The sequence below is a fragment of the Montipora foliosa genome, chromosome 4 (genome assembly GCF_036669935.1).
Source record: "Montipora foliosa isolate CH-2021 chromosome 4, ASM3666993v2, whole genome shotgun sequence".
Lineage (NCBI taxonomy): Eukaryota > Metazoa > Cnidaria > Anthozoa > Scleractinia > Acroporidae > Montipora > Montipora foliosa.
The window spans coordinates 26,859,504-26,882,003 of NC_090872.1; the positions used below are offsets into that span (position 1 = coordinate 26,859,504).

At 40.3% G+C, this 22,500-nt stretch overlaps 1 protein-coding gene across 7 annotated transcripts in view; it reads right to left on the reverse strand.

Moving 5' to 3' along the window:
• LOC138000470 (uncharacterized) overlaps positions 1–22,500 on the reverse strand; it is a 70,855-nt gene that overhangs the window by 13,909 nt on the left and 34,446 nt on the right. For 4 of the 7 annotated variants that reach the window (XM_068846914.1, XM_068846913.1, XM_068846912.1 and 1 more), the window contains one exon: positions 19,281–22,500. This exon is cut by the window's right edge and continues 2,729 nt beyond it. Coding sequence is in view for 3 of the 7 variants with exons in the window: in XM_068846918.1 (XP_068703019.1) it covers positions 3,812–3,856; positions 4,551–4,994 (489 nt within the window). In the remaining 4 variants the exon portion in view is untranslated. Of the gene's footprint in view, positions 1–3,788; positions 3,857–4,550; positions 4,995–19,280 lie in introns of those variants that run through there. The other 3 variants (XM_068846916.1, XM_068846917.1, XM_068846918.1) reach the window with 2 other exon arrangements.

The following is a 22,500-nucleotide window of genomic DNA, read 5'->3' on the forward strand; positions in this document are numbered from 1 at the left end:
GTCACTTCGAGCCAGTTGTTTGATGGGACGTCTCCTTAATGCTACCAAGCGATATCTTGCCTAGTGAGTTTCGACGCTTTGCAATAAATTTTAAAAAATCCCAATCAGTGTGGATACATCATAAACTAAGTTTGCAGGGAAAAACATGGAGATTGACAATGGTTCATAATTAAATTATTTAATTATTCGCACAAAATTTGCTTATCTGAGGCGAAGTGCTATTTACAATTACATAAAACTGCTTACCACAGGAATTTTAAAAGCCGAAAATATTACAGAGAACATCACATGCACAATGCCACCACTAGAAATAAATGGCATATAGTCAACTGTACTAAAAAAAAAGAAAGACTCTGATTTCTATTTTAAATAAATTATTCATTTGTTTGGGTATTAAAGCTCACAAAGTGCCCCTCTCTTCTCTAGCCATGAGCACAAAAATAGTTAATTTTTCCTGAAAAACCAGCGAATTTAAAAGGCTCAGTAAAATAGGAAATAACAATAGCTTGCACATTCATCAACTACCTACAGGTTACTACAGTACCCTTATTATCTACCCTCCGATTTCACTCCATGGCGACTTAGTAAATCCACCATTCACGTTGCTAATTGCAACTAGTAGTTAAAATATGGGAACTGGAAAAGAAGAAGAAGGCGTTAATAACGCTGGCATTTCTTGTAAGGTTTCTGTGGACAAGAAGGAAGGTAAAATACATTAATTTGTTAAAGAAAATTTAATGGGCTGCGCTAGCTTATATTGGCTTGAGATTACATACAAAACGAAAGGAACAGCGAATCTTACCTTAGCAGACTTGACAGCCCGGCCTCGGCTGAACAACCACCTCAATCGATCTATGACAACATTCAGAAACATTTTAACTCGGCAATTTGCCCAAATCAATTGTGCTTACGGTGCATGAAGCCACGGACGAAAAATCGATCGCGCGAAAGTGAAAGACTTACAAAGAAAACAGCTTCTACCACTGAAATACCGCTATTCCGAAAGAAGAAAACGTGTATACGTCGCTGCTGCCATAAAAATCCCTGCAGCAAGTGATCGAACAAGACATTTTTGGCCGCCAACTTGTTTGTTACTTCGCGCGCGCGCGTGCGAAAAAACCTGGGTACAAGAAAAACCATCAACCAATCAGACAAAAGTCTCCTTTGTTGAGCGCGCGTTGGATATGAGATGATAGATAGCCAACGAGGCGCGTAGCGCCGAGTTGGCTATAATCATCTCATATCCAACAAGCGCGAGTGGAATAATTGTTAAATTGTTTTATTAAAAACGCCCCCACAATCTAGAAAGCTAGGCTACAATAAAAATAAAAAGGCCCAAAAAATCACGCAAATGCTTGCCGTGTTTGTAGATAATGGTATAATGGCTCATAATCCATGATGGCTTAGCCAATCAAAACTCTCGAATTGCATTATCCAATCATCCAGTTTTTAATAAATATATATATATATAATAATTGTCAGAAAGGACGAAATGTGACAATTTGCTTCAGGCAACAAATTGCAATTGACATCGCCAATTGCAAGTGTATATAATTCCTTATTTTCGGCGTCAATTTTGGTAATATTTTTTCGAACTTACCAAAAAGATCAAGTGGAAAGCTTGGGGGTCGATATCAAGTCCCGACTAGGAATGGTGTAATCCGTGGCTGATTTCGACAAAAAGACACTCCAACTCATCGTTGTGTAAATCATCTCGTGTTCGATTGTTAAGATTGGTGCACAAGTAAACCAACACCGCCACCATTGCTTCCGTTAACTTAACGATCTTTTCTGACCAGTTCAAAGCCAGGTAAATAGACTTCGTTATTATGCACTGTAGAGTCTAATTTAGACTTGTTGATTACTAAAACATCAACTTTAAAAGAGGACACAAAAACTCTACGGTCATCACACTTGAAGGCATCAGCCGAATCGGATTCCCTGACGGCACTGTCCCAATTTACACGTAAATAGTTAATAAAATTCAGAGCAAGACGCGAGGTGCCACCCTTGTTTAAGCGAAGGCTACTCCGATTGAGGTGGACAGTTGCTGAAATGTTTGAATGATCAATAATAAATCCTCAAGCCATTTGCTGGCAAAACTGTTTAAGAACTTTATTCACAGCAGGAACTTTACTGGCCAAGGCTTCATCATCAGATCTACTGATGAGACTGGATATTGTGATCATGGATGGGGATGCCGAAGTAACTGATTTGGCTAGATCAACCAATTCGTTTGCACATTCACGAGGAGAGTTACTGGAAATCAAACTATCAGTTCCTACATGGATAATAATCTCGTCCGGGTTTCTGCGTAAAAGTGGCTTTATATGATCCTTCATGTCTTGCGTTGTGCATCCCGGGAATGTAGCTATTTTGACTTGCGAGTTCCTGGACATTTTTTGGCTTTGAAGATATTTAAGTGCAGAGTCCCTTGCTATGATAACCTTCTTCCGACAATTGGGCTGTGGTTGATCATGATCATTTATCACTGATTCAGTTGAAACAGTTTGACTATTGTCACCGCTATTTGCTTTTTGATTCTCGCTTCTCGTTCTTCATTATTTTGAAGCTGGTCAAAACTGTTTCAAATTTCAGTGATATTAGCGGGCACTGACTTCTGGCTACGTTTTGCATTTCAATATTTACCTCGCGACTTATCATCTTCGGCACAACATTCTTTTGACCGTGATTGATTGTTATCAAATTCAATCTTTATGGTTAAAGCAAGCCTAAGGGAATCATTTTCTTGTTATAACGACAAATCGCGGCTCTAAAACGTCAAACACTTTTCTTCCAACTCTGATTGCGTTGTCTTTTTTTGGAAACAGAGGATAATAACGTTTCAAACCTCTTTTTGCAATCAATGAGTTCGGCAAAAAAAACATTCTCGTCTTGCTTTTGGGCGTTTATTATGGACAAGAGCCTTGTGTTTTCTTCAACTTGTTTCTGAAGTATGAAGAAATCAAGTTTTAATCCCTCAATTCCGGCTACAATTTCTGGATTTGATCGTTCTTGTGTACAATTTGACAGTCTTTCGTCATCCATCGATATTCGACTATTATGCTGACTACTGTTGGCTTCCAGTAATAATGATGGTTGCGTTGTTTGCTCGTTTGAAACCAAAGGATCGGGATCTTGCAAAACTGCTGTCGTTCCCGGCTTTTTTTGAACTAATTCCACTAACGTATCTGTTAAAGCAGGACCATCGCGTAGAAAACAGTGTCAAGTGGGTAGGAGGAAAGGAGCAAAGGATTAATCTACTGCAAGAGATTCACCTCTTGCAAGTCCAGACCTGGAGGTAGAGTGATCGTTGTAACCCAAGGAGTAAGTTAAGATTCATTCAAACAACGGCCCTTCATGATAACTATCCGCAAAATTGGTCGTGCATCTCGTTGATTGCAATTCTAAACATTAGAGAGCTAAACGTATGATGTGCTGAGGCAGAGGGGGTTACGTACAACTGTTCAGGTTTATCAGAGGGGAAAGGGGTTATTTTAAAGAAGGAAATTTCATCAATCTTTAGTGCCTTTTTAACTTATTTTAGATCCCTCGTGCACACTTTGCACAGTTTACAGTCTCTTAAAACGAAATTTGACTTGATTTGTTGTGATTTATTATTGCCGTAGAGTGACTGCCCGCAACAGTTTTGGCCTGGAAGTCTTTAAAAAAGTTAATACTATGATCAAAAAATCACTTCCTTTTTTCCTTCAGATTTTGAAAATGTGTTTGCATAACACCAGCCTGGGAAAATATTGAGCTTTGACTTTTATCCAAAGGCTGTTTACCTGAGTGTAAGTTTCGGATTTCATTACTCACGTCGAAAAGTGACCAACTGGACCTCAGAGGGTTGGATCTAGGGAAAAGTGACGCCATTTACTCAATAGCTTAAAATTTAAAGTTTAAAAATCTGAAATCCTGAAACTCTCGTGCTGCATATTAATTCAGTCGCGTACAAACGCATTGCATATTATAATAATTAAGTCAGTATTCTCGTTTGTCTCACGATGTGGTCACTTGTGGTGTAGACCGCGACGTTTCGACTGCATACTGCTAGTCTTCATCAGGCGATGAGGTCGACTGGTTACGCGTCACCTTTTAAGCAGCATGCACCACTGTGATTGGTTGGTTTTCCATCGACCTCATCGCCTGATGAAGACTAGCAATATGCAGTCGAAACGTCGCGATCTACATCACAAGTGACCACATCGTGAGACAAACGAGAATACTGTATTATTATTGTACTTCACGACGTTGAATAACAGCAACCTTTTTTACGGTATTGCATATTCTTAAACTAGTGATCTTTGACATCAATTTATCCTCGACCCAGCTCTCTCACGATTTAAACATTAGTAATGGCGGACCGTTAAATAGAAAAATTCCAGTTAAAATAAACAAGTGTCGTTTTGAAATTAAGGCTTAAAACTTGGGTTTCTTAGTGTTTAGTTAACATAGTTTTGAAATCCTAGGGAAAAAAAGATTTGATTTTTTTTTAACATAGCACCCCTTTAATTCTTAGTTAATATCATTCTCTTTCCATGTCTTACCTGTAACGGTACATGGGTGACCGGTGATTCGTTTATCTCGTTGCGACTCACAGGGACCATAATGACGCCTGGACGCTGTCGTTCTTCACGAAAAGCGGTAAAGCGTGGAAAAACACCTTGTGTCTCTTGACAGATACGAGGGCAGTGCTTAGGACATGAGGAGCAATGTACTACGTTGGCTTGTGACAATGCATCCGATTGGTCCAATCTGTTCGGTTGGAATACCCAGGAACCCATGTAATCATTAGCACTTGGCGAACGGAGGTCAATCTTCTGTGATGCGCTAGCTTTGGGCTTTCTCTTTTGAAAGACCGGCGTTTGGAGCACAGAACTCAAACTGTAAAGAGGCAGATTGGGACGAGGGAATGCATCGTCGTCTTCTTCTTCTTCACAAATGAAATAAGAAGGTGAAGAAATAAGGTTACTGACCTCACCGTCATTAAGCTGTTGAAAAGAAAAGTAAGAGTGGAACTTAATGCTGATGCTGATGCTGATGATGATGAGGACGACGATGAGGATGATGATGATGATGATGATGATGATGATGATCCCATGCATGCAACTTGCTTTACGGCACAGTTGGTTGCAATTGGAGCACGTGGAATTAGTAGTTTCATAGGATGCAAAATACAAGCTAAGCTTGTTTAAAACGTCATTCTTGAAATCCAATTTCAAATGGTCGAGACGGCAGAAAGCAAATCGTTATCTTTAAGAAGATTACGACATTTTTTAATTTCCAAGATCAGACATGTTTCGATGTTGGAATGGACCAATCGGATTCATTGTCATGATTAATTATGCATGTTTCGCCCAGTTGTTATACATTCCTAACGGTTTTTCAAATATTCTGTAACTGATGATGATGTTCGTAACATCAAAAAAATGTCGCAATCTTCTTAAAGATAAAATTTCAAATGTTTTTCAAAAGCACTGAAAATTAAACGTTTGACCCAAAAATATGACATTCACGTCAAGTGATTAAAAATGACACTTCCCAGCAGCAGTGGCTGTCCGAAATTTAAAAAACTTTAAGGTTGTCTCTGTTTCGAAAGCCGGGAAACTAAACCCGTAAATTTGGTTTGTTTGCCCATAAGGAAACCCCCTACGATTAAATGAACGCCTACGGGAAGGTTGATATCGTAGGTCATGGCATCATGTAGGTGATCCGAGATGGGGCGGGAGGACTTGATATTGGGGGTATGGGTTTGTTTAATCATAATTCGGGCCTGATATTGATACTAGGGGTTTTATATGGAAAGGATGATAATGAGGGTTTATGATATAAGTAAAGGTAGGTAAAGTCTGCTTTTTGAGCCCAGTGGCCCATTAAGCCGGAGCTTATCCCGGTTTCTGTAGCATGAAGCGACTAGGAGTATTTCTACTCCCCTTTGGATGGGATGAAGGGCTACCCCCAGCATTAAATTCGCCGGTACCCATTTATAAACCTGGGAGGAGAACACAACATAATGTCCCCGGCCGGGGCCCGAACCCGAACGACTCGCTCCGGAGTGGAGCGCACTAACCACGAGGCCACCATGCCTCCATCTTATGATATAAGTAGTATAAGAAAATGCCGCTCTTTTGCCGGTCCCGTCGTTGTTGTTTAGCGGACCTGCGCAATAGCTTCATATAACTATTGGCTATCCCGAATGTAATCACGTCCTTCTTTCCTGAGTTGCTGAGTTGCTGTTGCTGTTCTGACCTAACGGTTTGCTGTGGTTCTGCTTGCATCGTTTACTGTGTGAGCCTGGGCTAAGTTATATGGTATCAGAATTTAAACTGGGCTTTTATTTTATTAAATGTCATACGACGGAACTGAAACGTGTGAATTGGTAGGATTATACATGCTCTCACTTCCCGCACAAAATTTCAAAAATGGATTGGGACTCTACCGTGACCACGGTGTTGCAATATGCAAGTCCACACCAAGGCAAGTCGAAAAAATAGTACCCTGAGAGGATATGTGCTTACTGGTAATAAAAGTTAAACTGCTTCATTCTTATTTGTAATAGAAATTGACAATGAATACTTTTCGAACCTATGAAAACAAGGTGGCAGGTTTTGTAGTGTGCCAGGGCGTACGCTGTATGGGAAATTATTTTTATGAGATTAGTTGTAGCTGTCGGTAAGTTCCAACAAGTAAAATTAAAGAAGGAAATGAAAAGATGAGCATGAACCACTCTCACTAACCATCAAATGACCGACCTTCGGCACTATATACCGCAATGGAACCACAGAAGCAATTAATTTGCGGATTTTTTTTTTTTGGTTCTAATGTAACTACTAACTCGGCCAAGAATTCTCCTAACTCATGTTTTCCATCCTATCGCCAGAAATTTACTTCCCCTCCGGGCGGGAAGCGGGAAGGAGAAAATTTGTGGGGCAGTTGTGAATTTTTGAGAACACTTTTCAAAGTTAAATTCTATGAAAGTAAACGTATTAATTTCTATCATTACTCCTTTGAATCAGTTGAAAGCTGTATCACGGTTTACAACCACCGTCACTTGCACGAGCAACATGTGCCTTTTTAACGAATATTTAAAACAATAGAAAAACATAATTTACAAGCAACGCGAAATAGAACGAGTCCGCAGTGAAGAACGTACCAACAACAAGAAAATACCTTATGCACCCCGAATTACAGTTCAAAGCCATGATAATTAGACCAAATTCGTATTCTCGGTATTGGACTGGAACTAGCTTGCAATGGAGGCTAATGCGGGGGAATCTTTTCAAATGCAAATACCTTTTAATATATTCCCCCGCATTAGCCTCCATTACAAGCTAGTTCCAGTCCAATACTGAGAATACGAATATGGTCTAATTGAAAACTCATTTTGAGGCATCACGCGGACAAATGGGTCGAATGTGGGCCACCATAAATTCGTCCAAAAATTGCGTTACTTCCGTTTCTCTCCATGGCCAAATTTTGGCAGACCGTATGTTTATTATAACATTAGTCAGTCACACTGGTCAGTTTTTACAGGGATCGGTTGAAATGATTTCATTCTCTGACATGCCAAAGCGCCCACAAAGGACAAAAAAACCCCGCGATTTTCTAGTCGAAATCACGGGAAAAAAAATTACAAAGAGCGCTTCTTAACAGCCTAGCAAAGACATCTGGATGTTTTTTGTAGCAAAATATGGCAATCGTAATATCGAATATTCTTGTCAAATAAAAGTGAGCTTCTTTGTTGCATAAACATCCTTAGTATTTCACGTAGCTAGCCGTTAACTTACTTTCCACTCTTAAAATTACCTCCAACTACGTTTTGCATAGAATAAGCTTTTAGAAAGATGTTCTTGTTTTCTGAGACGACGCTTCTCGATTCGGGGGCATTTTGTGAAAAAAATATTGACCACTTCTGGCGTCGCGCGCATTGCCCGGTTTGCCCATATTATATAAACTTTTATCACTTCGCTACAAAAATACATCTACGTCCTTATCGACATTCATAACTTGCAAGATCTTGAATAAGGACATTTCGCAATTGACATATAAAATAAGATAAAATAAATCTAAAGAAATAGTAAATAAACATTATGAGTAAAACTAATCGTGCAGCACGTGCGCACGCATTAGCACAAATTCGTGCGGTACTCTGCACAACAACGACGTAAAATCACCAAATTTGCGGTTTTGACGACAGCGCGAGCGCACAAATGTCAATCTATAATTCTATATTTTTACTCTGAAACCCCTCGTACCAATTTAGCTTTAGAATACTTTGCCCGTATTGTACGACGCGAACGAGATGGCCTAACAGCGAGAAACTTACGATAGTGCAAAGTTGTATTTTGAGGTGACGTTTTCGTTGACGAAGTCGTCGTCCCTATTATTGCATATTAAAGGAGGCAGTCAGCAAATAGTTTTAAGTGTGATGAGAATTTGCTACCCATATCATTTACATACAGTAGGACGCATAGGGTTCCAAGAACCGTCCCTTCGGGGACTCCTGATAGAACTTTAGCTTGAGTACTGGAACAGTCCTTAATTGTACTGGACCACGTTTTGGGTTCTATTTACTAGCCACGCCTGCAGCCAACCCAAAGTTTGACCACGAATACCATAATAGTCGAGCTTGAGAAGCAAGCGCTTGTGCGCAACACTGTCAAATGGTCTGTTTGGGTCCTGTAGTTAAGTGATCGTGCTAGGTGCTCCAGGGTATATATTAGTTCAGTCTCACATGAACGATGCTGTCTAAAACCATGCTGGTAATGTTGTGCTCTTGCAGGTGAGCCATGATATTGTGAGATATGTGCTCCAGGATTTTGCAATGGATTGATGTTAATGACACTGGGCGATAGTGTGCTGCCTCCGGCTTACATCCCTTATTGTATATTGCTGTTATGTTTGCAGTTACCCAGTCCCTGGAGACGGCGCCAGTATCAATTGATTGTTGAAATATAAAAGTCAAAAACGGAGCTATAGCTGGTGCAGCAAATTTTAGTACGTGCGCAGGGATGAGATCAGGGCTAGAGTTGCGTTGGATGGGTTGATTTTGTCAAGGAGTTTTATAACACCAATATGGTCGATAGCAATGTCTGGCGTATCAGGGAATTCACTCTGCCCTACTGTTGGTATTATAGGGTTCTCATTGGTAAAAAACTCTGGTGTACTGTGTATTTAGCACCTTTGCCTTCAATTTAGGATCTGCTATGTCTACTCCATTTGATTTCAGGATGGGTATACCAATTGAGTCTTTGCGTTTGGCTTTAACATACTGCCACAAACGCTTGGTGATGGCAGCATTGACATCGTTCGATGCATTGTCAACATTATCCTCAGTTTGAAAATCGAAAAGATTATTTATATATTCCTGGTGAGCCTTCCTCATCTCCTTGTGTACCAGTTTGCGAAGTTGCCTGAATTTACTACATTACTGCTCACCCTTGCTTCGACGGATGGGTCGATTTCTGTGAAATTTGAAAGGATGATAGTTAGAGAATGGAGAAAGAATCCTTGATATAACTGAAAGGTCTTGTGTTTTGCATCAGAATGCGACGAAGAGGTGAATACGACTTGTTTTTTTTTTTTTTTTTTGCTGATGCATTGTTCATCCATACGTATGGGATGTTTATGTTTTTATGCAAATTTTGACAATATTAAATCACAAAAAAATTCAAGTATCTTTATTTTGAGGTTTCAACACAATTTGTCACTTAAAAAAGGCAAATATCTGTTTTGAAAAATAGTGTTTTGACAATAAAAGGCGACACGGGAAAACCTCGATCCGTTTCTGTAAGCCGTCGATATCACGTGACGTGGTCTTTCTTTCTTTCTCTATCAGTCTTACATCGACCATGATCTAGTGCTTTACTGGCTGTAAGCACAAAAACCATAAGTGTACAGCTTGTTCAGATCCCGAGGCCTAAAAATCACGATTGAAGCCAATAAAAACTGAGACAGTACACTTACTTGACGTGACCCTTGACCTCTTAACAGGAAGATGCAAACCCTACATGAAGACTAACAACAAGTTGGTGTATGTTCACCGACATAGCAATCCACCCCCCAACCCCCCCCCCCCCCCTGCATTACTCAAAAACATCCCACGAAACATCAACAAACGTCTGAGTCTTCGATGAAGCTGCCATCCCTTACCAAAAAGCGCTTAAGGATGAGGGACACGACCACAGGCTAACATTCAACTCAGAAAAGAACCAAACAAGGAGAAAAGTCAGAAGACGGAATATCACATGGTACATGTACAACCCTCCGTGGGACTTGAATGTTGAAACAAACCTGGGAAAGAACTTTCTTCTCATCGTTGACAAATGCTTCCCCAAGAACCATCCATTGAACAAGATCTTCAATAGGCACACACTGAAATTGAGCTACTCTTGCACGCCAAACATGAAAACAACAATTGGATCCCACAACAAAAGCGTTCTTTCAGCATACACCACCCAAACACCTGCAGAACAGCATGACACATGTAACTGTAGAAGAAAACCAGAACGTCCGCTTGATGGTAAATGCCTCCAAACTAATGTTATCTATCAAGCCATTGTCACATCCACTGATACAACGACTGACTCATACGTTGGTCCAGGAGCTAATTTTAAAGAACGCGTCAGAAACTACCAGTCATCTTTCTGGCATGCCAGCAAGCGAAACGAAACGGAACTCTCCAAGTACGTATGGACCCTTAAAGATCGCAAAATGCCCTACAAGATCAAGTGGACAGTGTTGAAAATAATGTCTACCTTACAACAGTGTTTCTTAGAAATGTGGTCTGATTTTTAAATGCTCTGATCCACCAGGGTTAAAAACACAATCACAAGACCGCTAGGTTTATGCAGTTGTTACCTGTTTGTAACGCTTTGATCTGGATTGCCTTCGTAATTACTGGGTTGCCAAACCCAGTCAAAATCTACGTTTCATTTCTCTGTATTTTTTTGTGTGTCACGAAAAGTCTTTCCTGTCCCTCCCCTGCTAAGTAGTGTCTTTGTGTGTAGAGTCTTCTGCGCGTGCGTTTGGTAAGTTTGAGGGGGTACTAGAAATGCATAGATTTCATCCGGTGGACACAGTAGAATATTTAATGGCGTCGAAAGTCATTGTAACACGAATGGCGTTTTAGTGGATCTTGAAAAAAAATATTCCCTTATGGAGCTCAATAATGGAAAGTCAATAGGATAAACAAGAAAGACGGTGAAAAATACCACCTGGAATCTTCAAAGCAACGAGTAATAGTCTTCCCCAACAATTGCCTTATTTGCCGTTGGATATCATCAAGTGAGCTTTGTTTCTGCTGTTATTTGGCTAGCTGTGGTGTTATATAAAAGACTGAAACCAAATGGCAAATTCCGCATGAGTTTAAAAAGGAATCGAACGCCTTGAATGCATCACAATGTTTACTCAAGTCGCATTTCAGTTGTCTGGCAATTTACATTTATTTTGGACTCAACTCTGCATAGTCTACAGGTACAAAAAAAGTTGGAAATGTGACAGTGAAGAATTATTTGAAAGAAAGCTTGTTGTCTCTTTTGTGCTTCATTATTCACGGTCAAGGTTCTTCCGAAAAGGGTTTTAAGATCCTGAACTGTGAGACTGCTGTTGTTTCTTGTTTGCACGCACGTATTTAAAATAGGAAGGGTTTTTTGCCGCTAATGGCAAATATTTTCTTTGTTTCAATAAATTTTACGCTGGAAAAAGCTTTTGTGACATTTTTCGTCCAAATTAACGCCTAAAAATAAAGCTTCTTAACGACCTTAAAGTGGAATATTTTTTGTTGCGTTCGACGAAAAGGAGAACGCAAACCTAATTTCGTTTTTGCGTCCTGTGTCTTTCGAGTTGGTGTGCCTGTGTACGGCTATGCAGAACTTTTCGAGATTGCTGTAAGGACACCAAAATGCCCCCTTTCCCCTTTCCCCCCCCCCCCCCCCCAGCTTGATTTTTGCAGGGACATGTGTCGGCCGGAAAACTGGTGCGAAATTATGACGACATCTGACCTCGTTTTCGTTCTCGCTTTCGCTCTCGTTTTAAGATATTTTTATATTCATTGTAATGCGCATTTGATCATTTCTGTATGGATTTATGCGCAATAGAAGTATTGAATTCAATTAAATTCAATTAAATACGTCACATTCTCGTTACATGTGATAAGACATGTCGCGAACATGTGGGCAGGCCATTTGAGCTCGTTTTCACGATACAGTCGCAGTAGGCCTCGCCATTTTGTGCTCTCAGCGTTGGATTTTGGTGAGGTTAAACGCTTCGACGGTAGCATTTATCGAAATCTGAGGGAATTGTCTTTGTTTATTTTATATGCTAACGAACACGACTTTGACTTTCCATGGCTTTCAGGATGTTAACCGTGGGAACAGCTATATTTTGACTGCATTTGTTGACTAGTTATAGTCGCGACAGATACATGCATTGTACATGTAGCTCTTTATCCGGTCGAATACTGTTTGAAATCGGTGGAAAAGTACTCTGAAGGCAAGATCCATAAGGGTGAGGTTGAACCAAGGAACGGCAAATTATGTAAATATTGTCTACTTCATTCATCAGGAATAATACTTGAATCAGTTGCAAGGAGTTTGTTTACGCTGACGATAAACGAGCAGACGATTGCAAATGTTTGCTTATGTTTGTACCGCTTCCAGCCGACAATAATATATGTTAAATATACTTTTACAAACTAGCTTTTACGCTTAAACATTTGCAGTTAATGTGAGAACATTTAGCATGAAATTTGAAGGGTAAAAATTATGAGCCTACGGGAACTGGCCTTGTCACGCAACGTATCAACAAATCGCAGTTTGTACAGGGGACCACTTAGCTGGAATCGGACTTTGACATTATGATATATCTGTCTGTAAAACCTTCGTTGCCGATCAGTTTAGCAATAGACCGGCGTTGAAAGTCAGGTAGTGAAATCATTTGTTTTAGGTATATATATTTCCGTGACGGCGTCGAACGCACTCTCATGATCTTTGATTACTACTAGTAATTTAATTGCTGGCGAGCCCTAGCGAGGCAGCAGCCTATTCTTGATATTAGCGAAAAAATCAAAATTTGTGGAATGTAAGATCGGAAGCATGCGCAGTCGATTGTGGTGTTATCATGTCTATAATCCGTATTGATACCCGTGATGACGTCACGTGTCTTAGGAATATACTCCATGGGAGAATCGTACAACCTCACAGCCTTCGAGTCGAGTACTTTTCCAGTAGGTCGTCATTGATCATCATTCAACCGTATCGTACATGTTCAGTCTTTGAACCTCTTACATTTGACCACCGAGTCAAATTGTTCTTCGACGTCTTTAACTGTTGAGCGAAGAGAAAATCAGTTCTCGAGCTAGACCACGAGCAGTCGTCCTTCTTCCCTTAGAGCCACGCACGACGGGTTAAATTATTATTTTATGCAAATTAATGGTGAAAAACGAGGCGTGTCACGCAATCGCGTGCTCAACTATGTCAGAGAAAAATAAGAGACTGCTCGCAGTCTATTCTCAAGCACGACAATAAACTTAAATTGTCATTTGATCAACTACGCGCAGCATTTCTAAAAAGGTAACTCTTTTCTGAAAAGGAGCCAGAAATTTCAGAAGAACAGAAGTTTAAATTCAAAAAATGAACTGACATGCCATTGTTTTGAAATTATCCCTGTGCTTATTTAAGGGGGTACTCTGACGAAAAACACGATTTTTCAAAAGGTCTCAAATCCTCGAGGAAACGCCGCCAAAGTGTTGTATACGCTTTGCACATAATGAATTTAACTTACTTTCACCAACATTTCAATGTTATTACGTCGAAATACTTGTTTGTCATAGCATCCGCCATTTTTGGTATGTCGCCTGCATACTTATTCGAGAAAGCCTGGAACAAGGACTTATGACGTCACTTACTCAACAAATCGCTCGCTGCTACTTGAGTAAACAATGGAAAATGTGTCTGAAAGTGAAGCTTCGTCTTCTATCGATCATGATTTCTCGATTTCAGAGTCATCGTTTGACTTCGAAAAACATTCTGAGTCACTTACCTGTGATTTATATGAAGATTTAGACTCGTAGCTACTGAGGAAAAAGCATATCGCATATCGACGGGAAAGAGCTCAAGAAGAAGAACAAGAGGAATGCTTGTTTAACTGATATCAGATGGTATGTTGAAGTCGTGATTTTGTCTGTTTACTAATATTCCCTTCATTTGAAAAAATTCAAATTTCTCGTTATTTTTTCTAGGTGCAAATGTAGGTGTTGTTCTTAGGACGCGGTAACAAAGGCAGAGGAATTCCTCTGCTTTAGCGAAATTGAGCGGTACCGGGGGAAGGTGGAGGCAGTTGCAGATTATAAAGAACTACCACCGATCTGCCTGGGTTTCAATCTTGTTGTCTAGTGGAGTGGGTTTGAGGAATAGCCGCCGTAGGATTAAGAAACCGAAAGAAAGGAAAAGAAAGGAACTTTATTTAAGTGTCTAGTCGTTCTAGCGCTGAAGCACTAATTGGGGACACTGTAAATTGAAATTAACAATTAACACAAATCAAGTCAAATGTTGGTTTTTGAGGAGAGGGGAAACCGGAGTACCCGGGGAAAACCTCTCGGTGCAGAGTAGAGAACCAACAAACTCAACCAACATATGACGCCGAGTCGCCGAGTCTGGGAATCGAACCCGGGCCACATTGGTGGGAGGCGAGTGCTCCCACCACTGCGCCATCCCTGCACACCGTAGCGATACACGTATGAGCGAGACCTAACTGTAAAGTCTGAGTAAGTGCTGTGTAATAAATACCTCATGAAGTCCCAAACAAGACGAACAAACTGTTGGTATGAAACTGATCGTAGAAATCTATTCAGGAGCTACAGTAGGAAAACTATTGCCATTACCATTCTTAATTGTTACGTTATAAAATACATGAAAATTTTTCCCGACAAGGAAAACCAAAAGTGCAATCCAAATTAAGCTTATTATACAGCGCTTTCATACTGAGACTTTCCAGTTTGGCCTTGCTCATACATTGGGCCATCCATTTATTATGCGCACCCCCCCACGCCCCATTGAGGGGCTTGGAAATCCAAGGGGAGGAGGGGGTAATTGGGGGTGATTTCTGATGGGGTAACACAGTCGGCGTCTATGATTTTTCCCCTTAAACCCCTTTTTTTCTGGATGGGGGGATGTGTCGGCACTTTGATCTTCAATATCCTAAGGGGGTAAACTCTTAAAGCCACCCTCAATAGGGGGAAGAGGGGGGGGGGGGGTGCGTCTATTAAATGGAATGGCCCATTGATGTGTATCGCTTGTTCTTTCGGTTTCTTAATCCTATGGCGGCTATTTTTAAAACCCACTCGTCTAAACAAGAAACCCAGGCAGCTCAGTGGTACTGTAGTTCTCCGTCATCTGCAACTGCTTCAATTCCAGCTTCACCACGCACCGATTAACTTCGCTAGCAACAGCGCAGAAGCATTCCTTAACCTTTCATTGGCCTTTGTTACTGCGTCCGAAGAACAACATGTACATTTGCATCTAGAAATCTTTGAATTTTTACAAATGAAGGGAACAAAAGTCAACAGACAAAATCACGACTTCAACATACCATCTAATATCATACTACTTGGTGTAAGCCTCGCACAAAACGAGAGTGCATTCCAACGATCTCGAAGCATTTCTCTTGTTCTTCATCTTGAGCTCTTTCCCGTCGACATGCGACTGCTTTTTCCTCAGTAGCCACGAGTCTAAATCTTCATAATCACAGGTAAGTGACTCAGAATGTCAAACGATAACTCCGAAGTCAAGAAATCATGATCGATAGAAGACGAAGCTTCCCTTTCAGACACATTTTCCTATGTTTACTCAAGTAGCAGCGAGCGATATGTTGAGTAAGTGACGTCATAAGTCCTCGATCCAGGCTTTCTCGAATAAGTATGCAGGCAACATACCAAAAATGGCGGATGCTATGAAAAACAAGTATTTCGACGTAATAACATTGAAATGTTGGTGAAAGTAAGTTAAATTCATTATGTGAAAAGCGTATACAACATTTTGGCGGCGTTTCCTCGAGGATTTGAGACTTTTTGAAAAATGGTGTTTTTTCGGCAGAGTACCCCTTTAAATAGTAACGCCTGCCACACAGGCTAAAAATATGCACACCTTTCTTCGCTCTTTTAACACTTTCACGAACATTTCCGGTACGCTCTTGCTTCAAAAATGTGCAGCTGTCTTAGAAAAATACCAGTTTCCACGCCAGCACTCACTTTCACACTGAACCGGGAAACTCGTAGTATTGAAATGAACATTGCAACTCGCCACAGAATATTTAGTCGCTGATTTACCGGGAAGAGGAAAGTAGACTCTGCTCGCTTCCCCCACATTGTTTGATTTGCCGCTCATCCAAAGAATTGGATGAGTCAGTCCAGTTTCATCAATATTTTGAAATTTACAACAGCGTGGCAATTTTAACTGTTAGAATTCCCATGAGTTTTAACTATGTATCGGTTACGGAAACTAGTCTGACAGAAACCTATAATTTTTTTTAGTCAAGAAATATTTGAAAGAAAGCTTGCTGTCCATTTTTGATTTATTATTGAAAGAAATGGTTCTTCAGTGAAGGGATTGATCAATATTGTTCCAGAGAAGAGTCCGGTCGTGGGTCAATAACCCGACAAAGAAGGCTTCCCGACCCGACAGATAAAATATAAATATTCAGTTAAATATAACAACAAAATTAAAAAACGAAAGACGTAAGGTTATTGGCTAAAAAGTTCGTTGTTTAACTCTAAAAGCGACGAATGATATAACATTTCTCATTGATTGTGAACAAGAACTTTGACACAAGGCGATCACGTGCACCTTTGTGGTTGCCTAGCACGTGATTAATTTCTTCCTTCTGACAGAACATAATGTCCTTCCCCAGGAATTTTAGTGTTTTTACGATCAATTGTCATTAATCTTTTGCTGAGAATTCGAAATTCAGAGTTTATAAATATAAAAACTATGTTATTTTTTCTTCATCTGTCTTTTGGCTTGCCTTTCATTGTTACAGTTTAGCATAAACATTTTGCAGGACTTTTATTTTTCGGCGCGAATTCGGACTGAAATTTCCTCTGGGAACTAATTTTTGCCGTTTTCTTTTCAAGCAGCAAGACTATTTTCAACTTCTATTACGGTTTGGTAAAAACTCTTCAATCACCGAGAACTTGGAAAAAATGTGGCATCCTGGAGGCCTTAGAAAATGGTGAACGTGACCTTTTGATTGACTGCTTTGAGTTCGTTTCTTATGCGTCAGAGACTGGAAAAGTATTGTCTTAACTTTTTATAGTTTCGCTTTGTCTGTAGCAGGCTCCAATTGCTTTCTCTCAATGCGAATATCAAAATAAACGATCCTTTTGACTCCACTGTATGTGGATTAAAAGCCATCTTTAGTTATATTAAGGAGAGTAAATATTTTTACGGTTTTTAATTTGATGGTGATTTTTTCTGCTGGAACTTATTTAATCGAATCAAGTACATCCGAAAAATCCGCAAAAATTAAACCCCACGAAATAAAATTGTTTTTGCGATACCATTTGGTGCAAAAGTAAACCAAAAAGAGACTTGACCTGTCATCAGATTAGACTGAAAAGAAGGGAAATTATAAAGCGGAAACAACATGTTCAGTCCTTTTTTATTGTGTGGCATAAACGTTTGCTTAGTGCAACTCTTGACATGCATGACATGCAGGAAAATGTCCGTCAGAGTAATTTGCAGTTAGTCTTTTTGCAGACTATTTCACTTAAAGGGGCTATGTCATGTTATTTTAGGGTGCGTCGGGAAAATCTTTAGTAAATCACGAGTTTAAAACTCGAAAATGCTAATGATTCTGAGAAAAAAAAAATGACCTTTATCGAGACTATTTGTCAGAATTTTGAAAAACGTCGGGTTGCCTTTTTCCAAGATTACCCAAGCGTAACACCTTTCAATCTTGTACATTTATGTCCATCCATGCTTCTCTTGCAGTATTTCTTTCATGTTGTTCAACAGTTTTAAGTGGTTATTGCAATGTTTCATTCTACGTTTTGGGCATTTTGGGGGAAAAAATGGAAAGGAAAGCAGCTTAATAAGTGTCTAGTCGTTCAAGCACTGGAGCACTAATTGGGGACACTGTAAACTGAAATTAACAATTAACGTAAATCAAGGCAAAAATGTTCAGGAGATGGGAAAACCGGAGTACGAGGAGAAAGACCTCTCGGTGCAGAGTAGAGAACCAACAAACTCAACCCACATATGACGCCCAGTCTAAGAATCGAACTCGAGCCACATTGGTGGGAGGCGAGTGCTTTTCATCACTGCGCCATCCCTGCACCCCAAATCATGCATGGAATTATATCATTTCAAGTGACATAGCCCCTTTAAAGAAGAAACGTGTGAGTTTCACTTATGAGCGTGCCTAAATACCACCCAAATCAGTGCCTTCTCTTTTTGTGTATCATGCCAGGCAACCCAGGTTATGCTCATGGAGCGTCTAGTTACAAATAGGAACGGTAAGACATTCAAAGTCAGCATAGATTACACATGGATCTTTAATTAAATTGTTTATTGAGGCTTTTAAGTAAAATAAAATGTTTTTTCTTTGGGGCTAAACGTGTACTGATAATTCGAAAGTTCTTTCTTTCTTTTTATTTCACGTCGATAACGTCTGCATGTAAATTTGTTTATTTTTAGAAAGCAGTTTTGTTAAGCAATCTGTTTCAATGAATAACTAGATGCTTCTGTGAAGCATACACTGGGTTGCCTGTGGTACGTGCTACAGAAAATCAGAAGGCACTGAATTGTGTGGTATTGAAATACAGCATTCCAGTCTCTGAAGAATAACAAATAAAAGAGAAGCGAGAAACATTGGCTTCTGGGCTGACATGTTGATAATTTTCAAGTTTCCTCATAACTTCTTTTCAACACAAGTGTGCCCTATGAGCATCCGAAAACTTTGTAATACTAAACTTCACTGAAGTCAAGCCCTGTTTCGCGGGGTTAGTGTTGGGATGGGAGACCAACACAATAACCCCCTCATAAAAAACAGAAACATCTGACCGAAAATACTATTAACGCTAACAAATGCGAACTCAGCAAGGTACAGATTCTGTTAGCTTGCTTTATGCAAAACAAATATTGATGAAAAAGCAAATAACTATTGATACACAGTTTTTAGAAAGAGCAGAAGGACGTTTCCGGGATGGTGGATCGAGAATAAAATATTTACGACATGAAAAAAACATTAATTTTGAACCGTGAATATAGAATATAAAAAGTTACGATCAGCGACAAACATTTTGGGAGATTTTTGCTACGTTCAAGTAAATTGCAAAATCGAAAATGACATGGCCGGAATTCAGCGGGCGCCGTGATTAAGTTACCGCGGCATGTTTACTCGCCAAACAGTGAAGCATCTGTGTCAAATGATGGCAAGATACCGGGTTTTTGTAAGTTTCTTTTTCTGTCAAGTGTTATAAAGTTTGACAATGAAATGAGCGAAGTCAAAACAAATATCACAATCGCCCAACTCTTGTTTATGCAAAGTCAAAATTTACTCTCCAAGACGCGTACGACGTTATTTATCACCAGGTAATTCCATCATTTTGGAAATAGCAGCTACTTTATTATTCATCTGCGTCACAAGTTTTCACTGATTTTGGGCTTCATTTTGTTGAAACTCAAGCACGCTTCCAACAGGCCTGTGAACCCTTCCTGCTTACAGAGCAATACTAAAAAACTTCTCCCATATCACATTTGAACCTTAAGCTCGAAAATTCAATACACAACATGATATTATAATTCACAAAGGCAGAAAATACCACAGAATCCTTTTCCAGCGAAAATGTTATTGAAACAAACAACATATTTGCTCTTAGAGGCGAAAACCTCTTCCTATTTCATTGCGTGCGTGAAGACAAGAAACTCAATTGTGTCAAATTACCATATACTTCAGGTAAATACTGCTCACTTTGATTTCGTCTCGACGGGCGATAGATTGTTGTCGAAGTCCAGTACTCGTCGCTTTTGAGATTCATGCCTAGTTTATCCAACTGACTTTCCATTATTGAGCTCCATAAGGGTATATTTTGTTTAAGGATTCACTAAAACGCCATTCGCGTTGCATGACTTTCGACGCCATTGCAGGCTAAGTTAATGATTCTACTGTGTCCACAAGAGAAATCTACGCAGTTCCACTACCCTCTCGATCCTAAGAAAATACGCGCAGAAGGCTCTATACACAAAGACACTACTTACCAGGGGAGTGACAGGCAAGACTTTTACCGACACGGAAAAAAAAAAAAAAAAAGAAAACAAACAAACTAAACGTAGACCTCGACTGGGTTTGCCCATAGGCAACCCAGTAATGAATGTTTTTTATATGATAAAAATAACAAAATGAACAATCTTTTCAGGTCGATACAAGGGGATAATCAGTTCTTATTTTCACTTTCAAATCCAAAAACATTTATTTGTGGAATGTTCTTATTTATTATCGTGATTGTTTCCTTACTCGGAAGTGATCAGCTCAGGCGACCACCACAAACCGTATAATATTATCAAGTCTTTAATAATTATTTGATCTAAAAGAAATACATATATAATTCGAGATCAGGACAACTCAAATAAATCTGAAATCTCGTAGCAAATTCAGAAAACGTGATTGGAAACTTAATTCTGTGGCGGGTCGTTAAAACGGTCTCACTCTACAGGTTAGCAGGTTCAGGTAAGCGGATTTTTAAATAGACTATGAAACCGACTTCTCTCTACTTTCGATTCTTCTGGATAACTGGTTTAAAACTAAGCTAATGATTTTAGGTCAATGTACGGAATAAGTGTCAATCACTAATCGTCTGATCAAAATGAATCTGTCATCAAAAGGCAACGCCTATTTGTTAAATGAAACATTCTCCGCCCCGATAAGGGCGTAGTCCTTATCCTTCTTTGGTCAGCCTAATTATCTGGAGTGGTATCCCCAGCAGGATATATGACAGAAATCTTGGTGACTGGGCGGCTGTACTCTCCGGCTGTTGTTTTCACTTTGATTTTGCGGACTCGGCCATCTGTCCCGGGATACACTTCGATAACTCTGCCGATAGTCCATTTGATGCGGATAGCATTGTTGTCGGCCATCACGACGCTATCATCGACCTCTACATTACGCCTTTCTGTGTGCCACGCCTTTCTTGGGAGTACGTCTCTTCTCCAACGCTTCCAGATGGATTCTACAATTTTCTGCACAAATTCTACGCGGCGTCACAGGTTTTTCGTGTTGTTGACTGGGCCTTGAGGAACTTCCGATGTTGCTCTTCCAAGGAGCATGTCGTTCGGACACAAATATTTGCCATCATCCGGGTCATTTGGAACACGGCCGATAGGGCGTTGATTCACGAGATTTCCGACTTCTAGCAGGCATGTGTACAACTCGAAAGGACCTGCTCTCCAATTGCCTTCTTTAGGGCACGCTTACAACTTTTAACGAGTGCTTCAGCACAGCCATTCTGATGGGGGGCAGCTGGAGCAGTGAACAGCCAGTCGATGCCTCTTTCAGCGCAGAAATCACGGAGTTTGTCAGAATCTAAACCTTCGACCATTTCACGCAGTTCCCGCTCTGCGCCAACCATCTGCGACCCATTGTCGCTCAACAGCACTGCCGGGTATCCACGGATGGAGAAAAATCTCCTTAACACCTGGATAAATTCCATTGTTGAGAGGTCAACTGCTAATTCCAGGTGGACGGCTCTCGTGTTTAAGCAGGTGAAGATGACGCCATAGTGCTTTTTGGTCTTGTTGTGCCCTATCTTCACATTATATGGGCCAAAGTAATCGCATGAGGAGTAGTGGAACGGCGGGGTTTGTGGTGATAAGCGGAGAGCCGGCAGGTCTCCCATCAACTGTGTCTCTGCCTTATGTGCCATTTCTCGACAAGTAACACAGTTAAATTTCACCGTCTTACTGAGCTTGTTCGCTTTTAGGATCCAGTATTTTCGTCTGACTTTTGCAGTCGTTGTGGCTACTACGGAATGCCCATGGTTGTGCACATTGCGTGTGATTAACAGGGATATCCTGTACTCATTGGGAAGCAGCACGGGGTGTTTTTCTTCGTATGATACGATAGCTTTGTCGATTCTTCCTCCAACCCTGATAATCCCCTTGTCATCAATAAACGGGCTCAATGTCTCGAACTCTCCATTCTTCATTCGACTCTTTAACTCCCCTTGGGCATTTCTGATCCATGACATCTCAGCTTTCTTCAACTCTTCGGGCGTGAGAGGTCCTTCTCGTCCGCTGGTTGCGTTTCTCCTGAGGCGTATCTTCTCATCTAATCGCCTTATCTACGCGGTAACTCGTATGAGCTTTCGCCAACTGGAGAAATTCTTTACATCGATTACATTTCCGACACCTGCGGGCGAGACTGCACTGACGGTATTAACGTGGCAACGCTCCATATCTCCTTGATGTAGTGTAGCTGCTTGGACTGGCCATTGTTCCTCTGGCA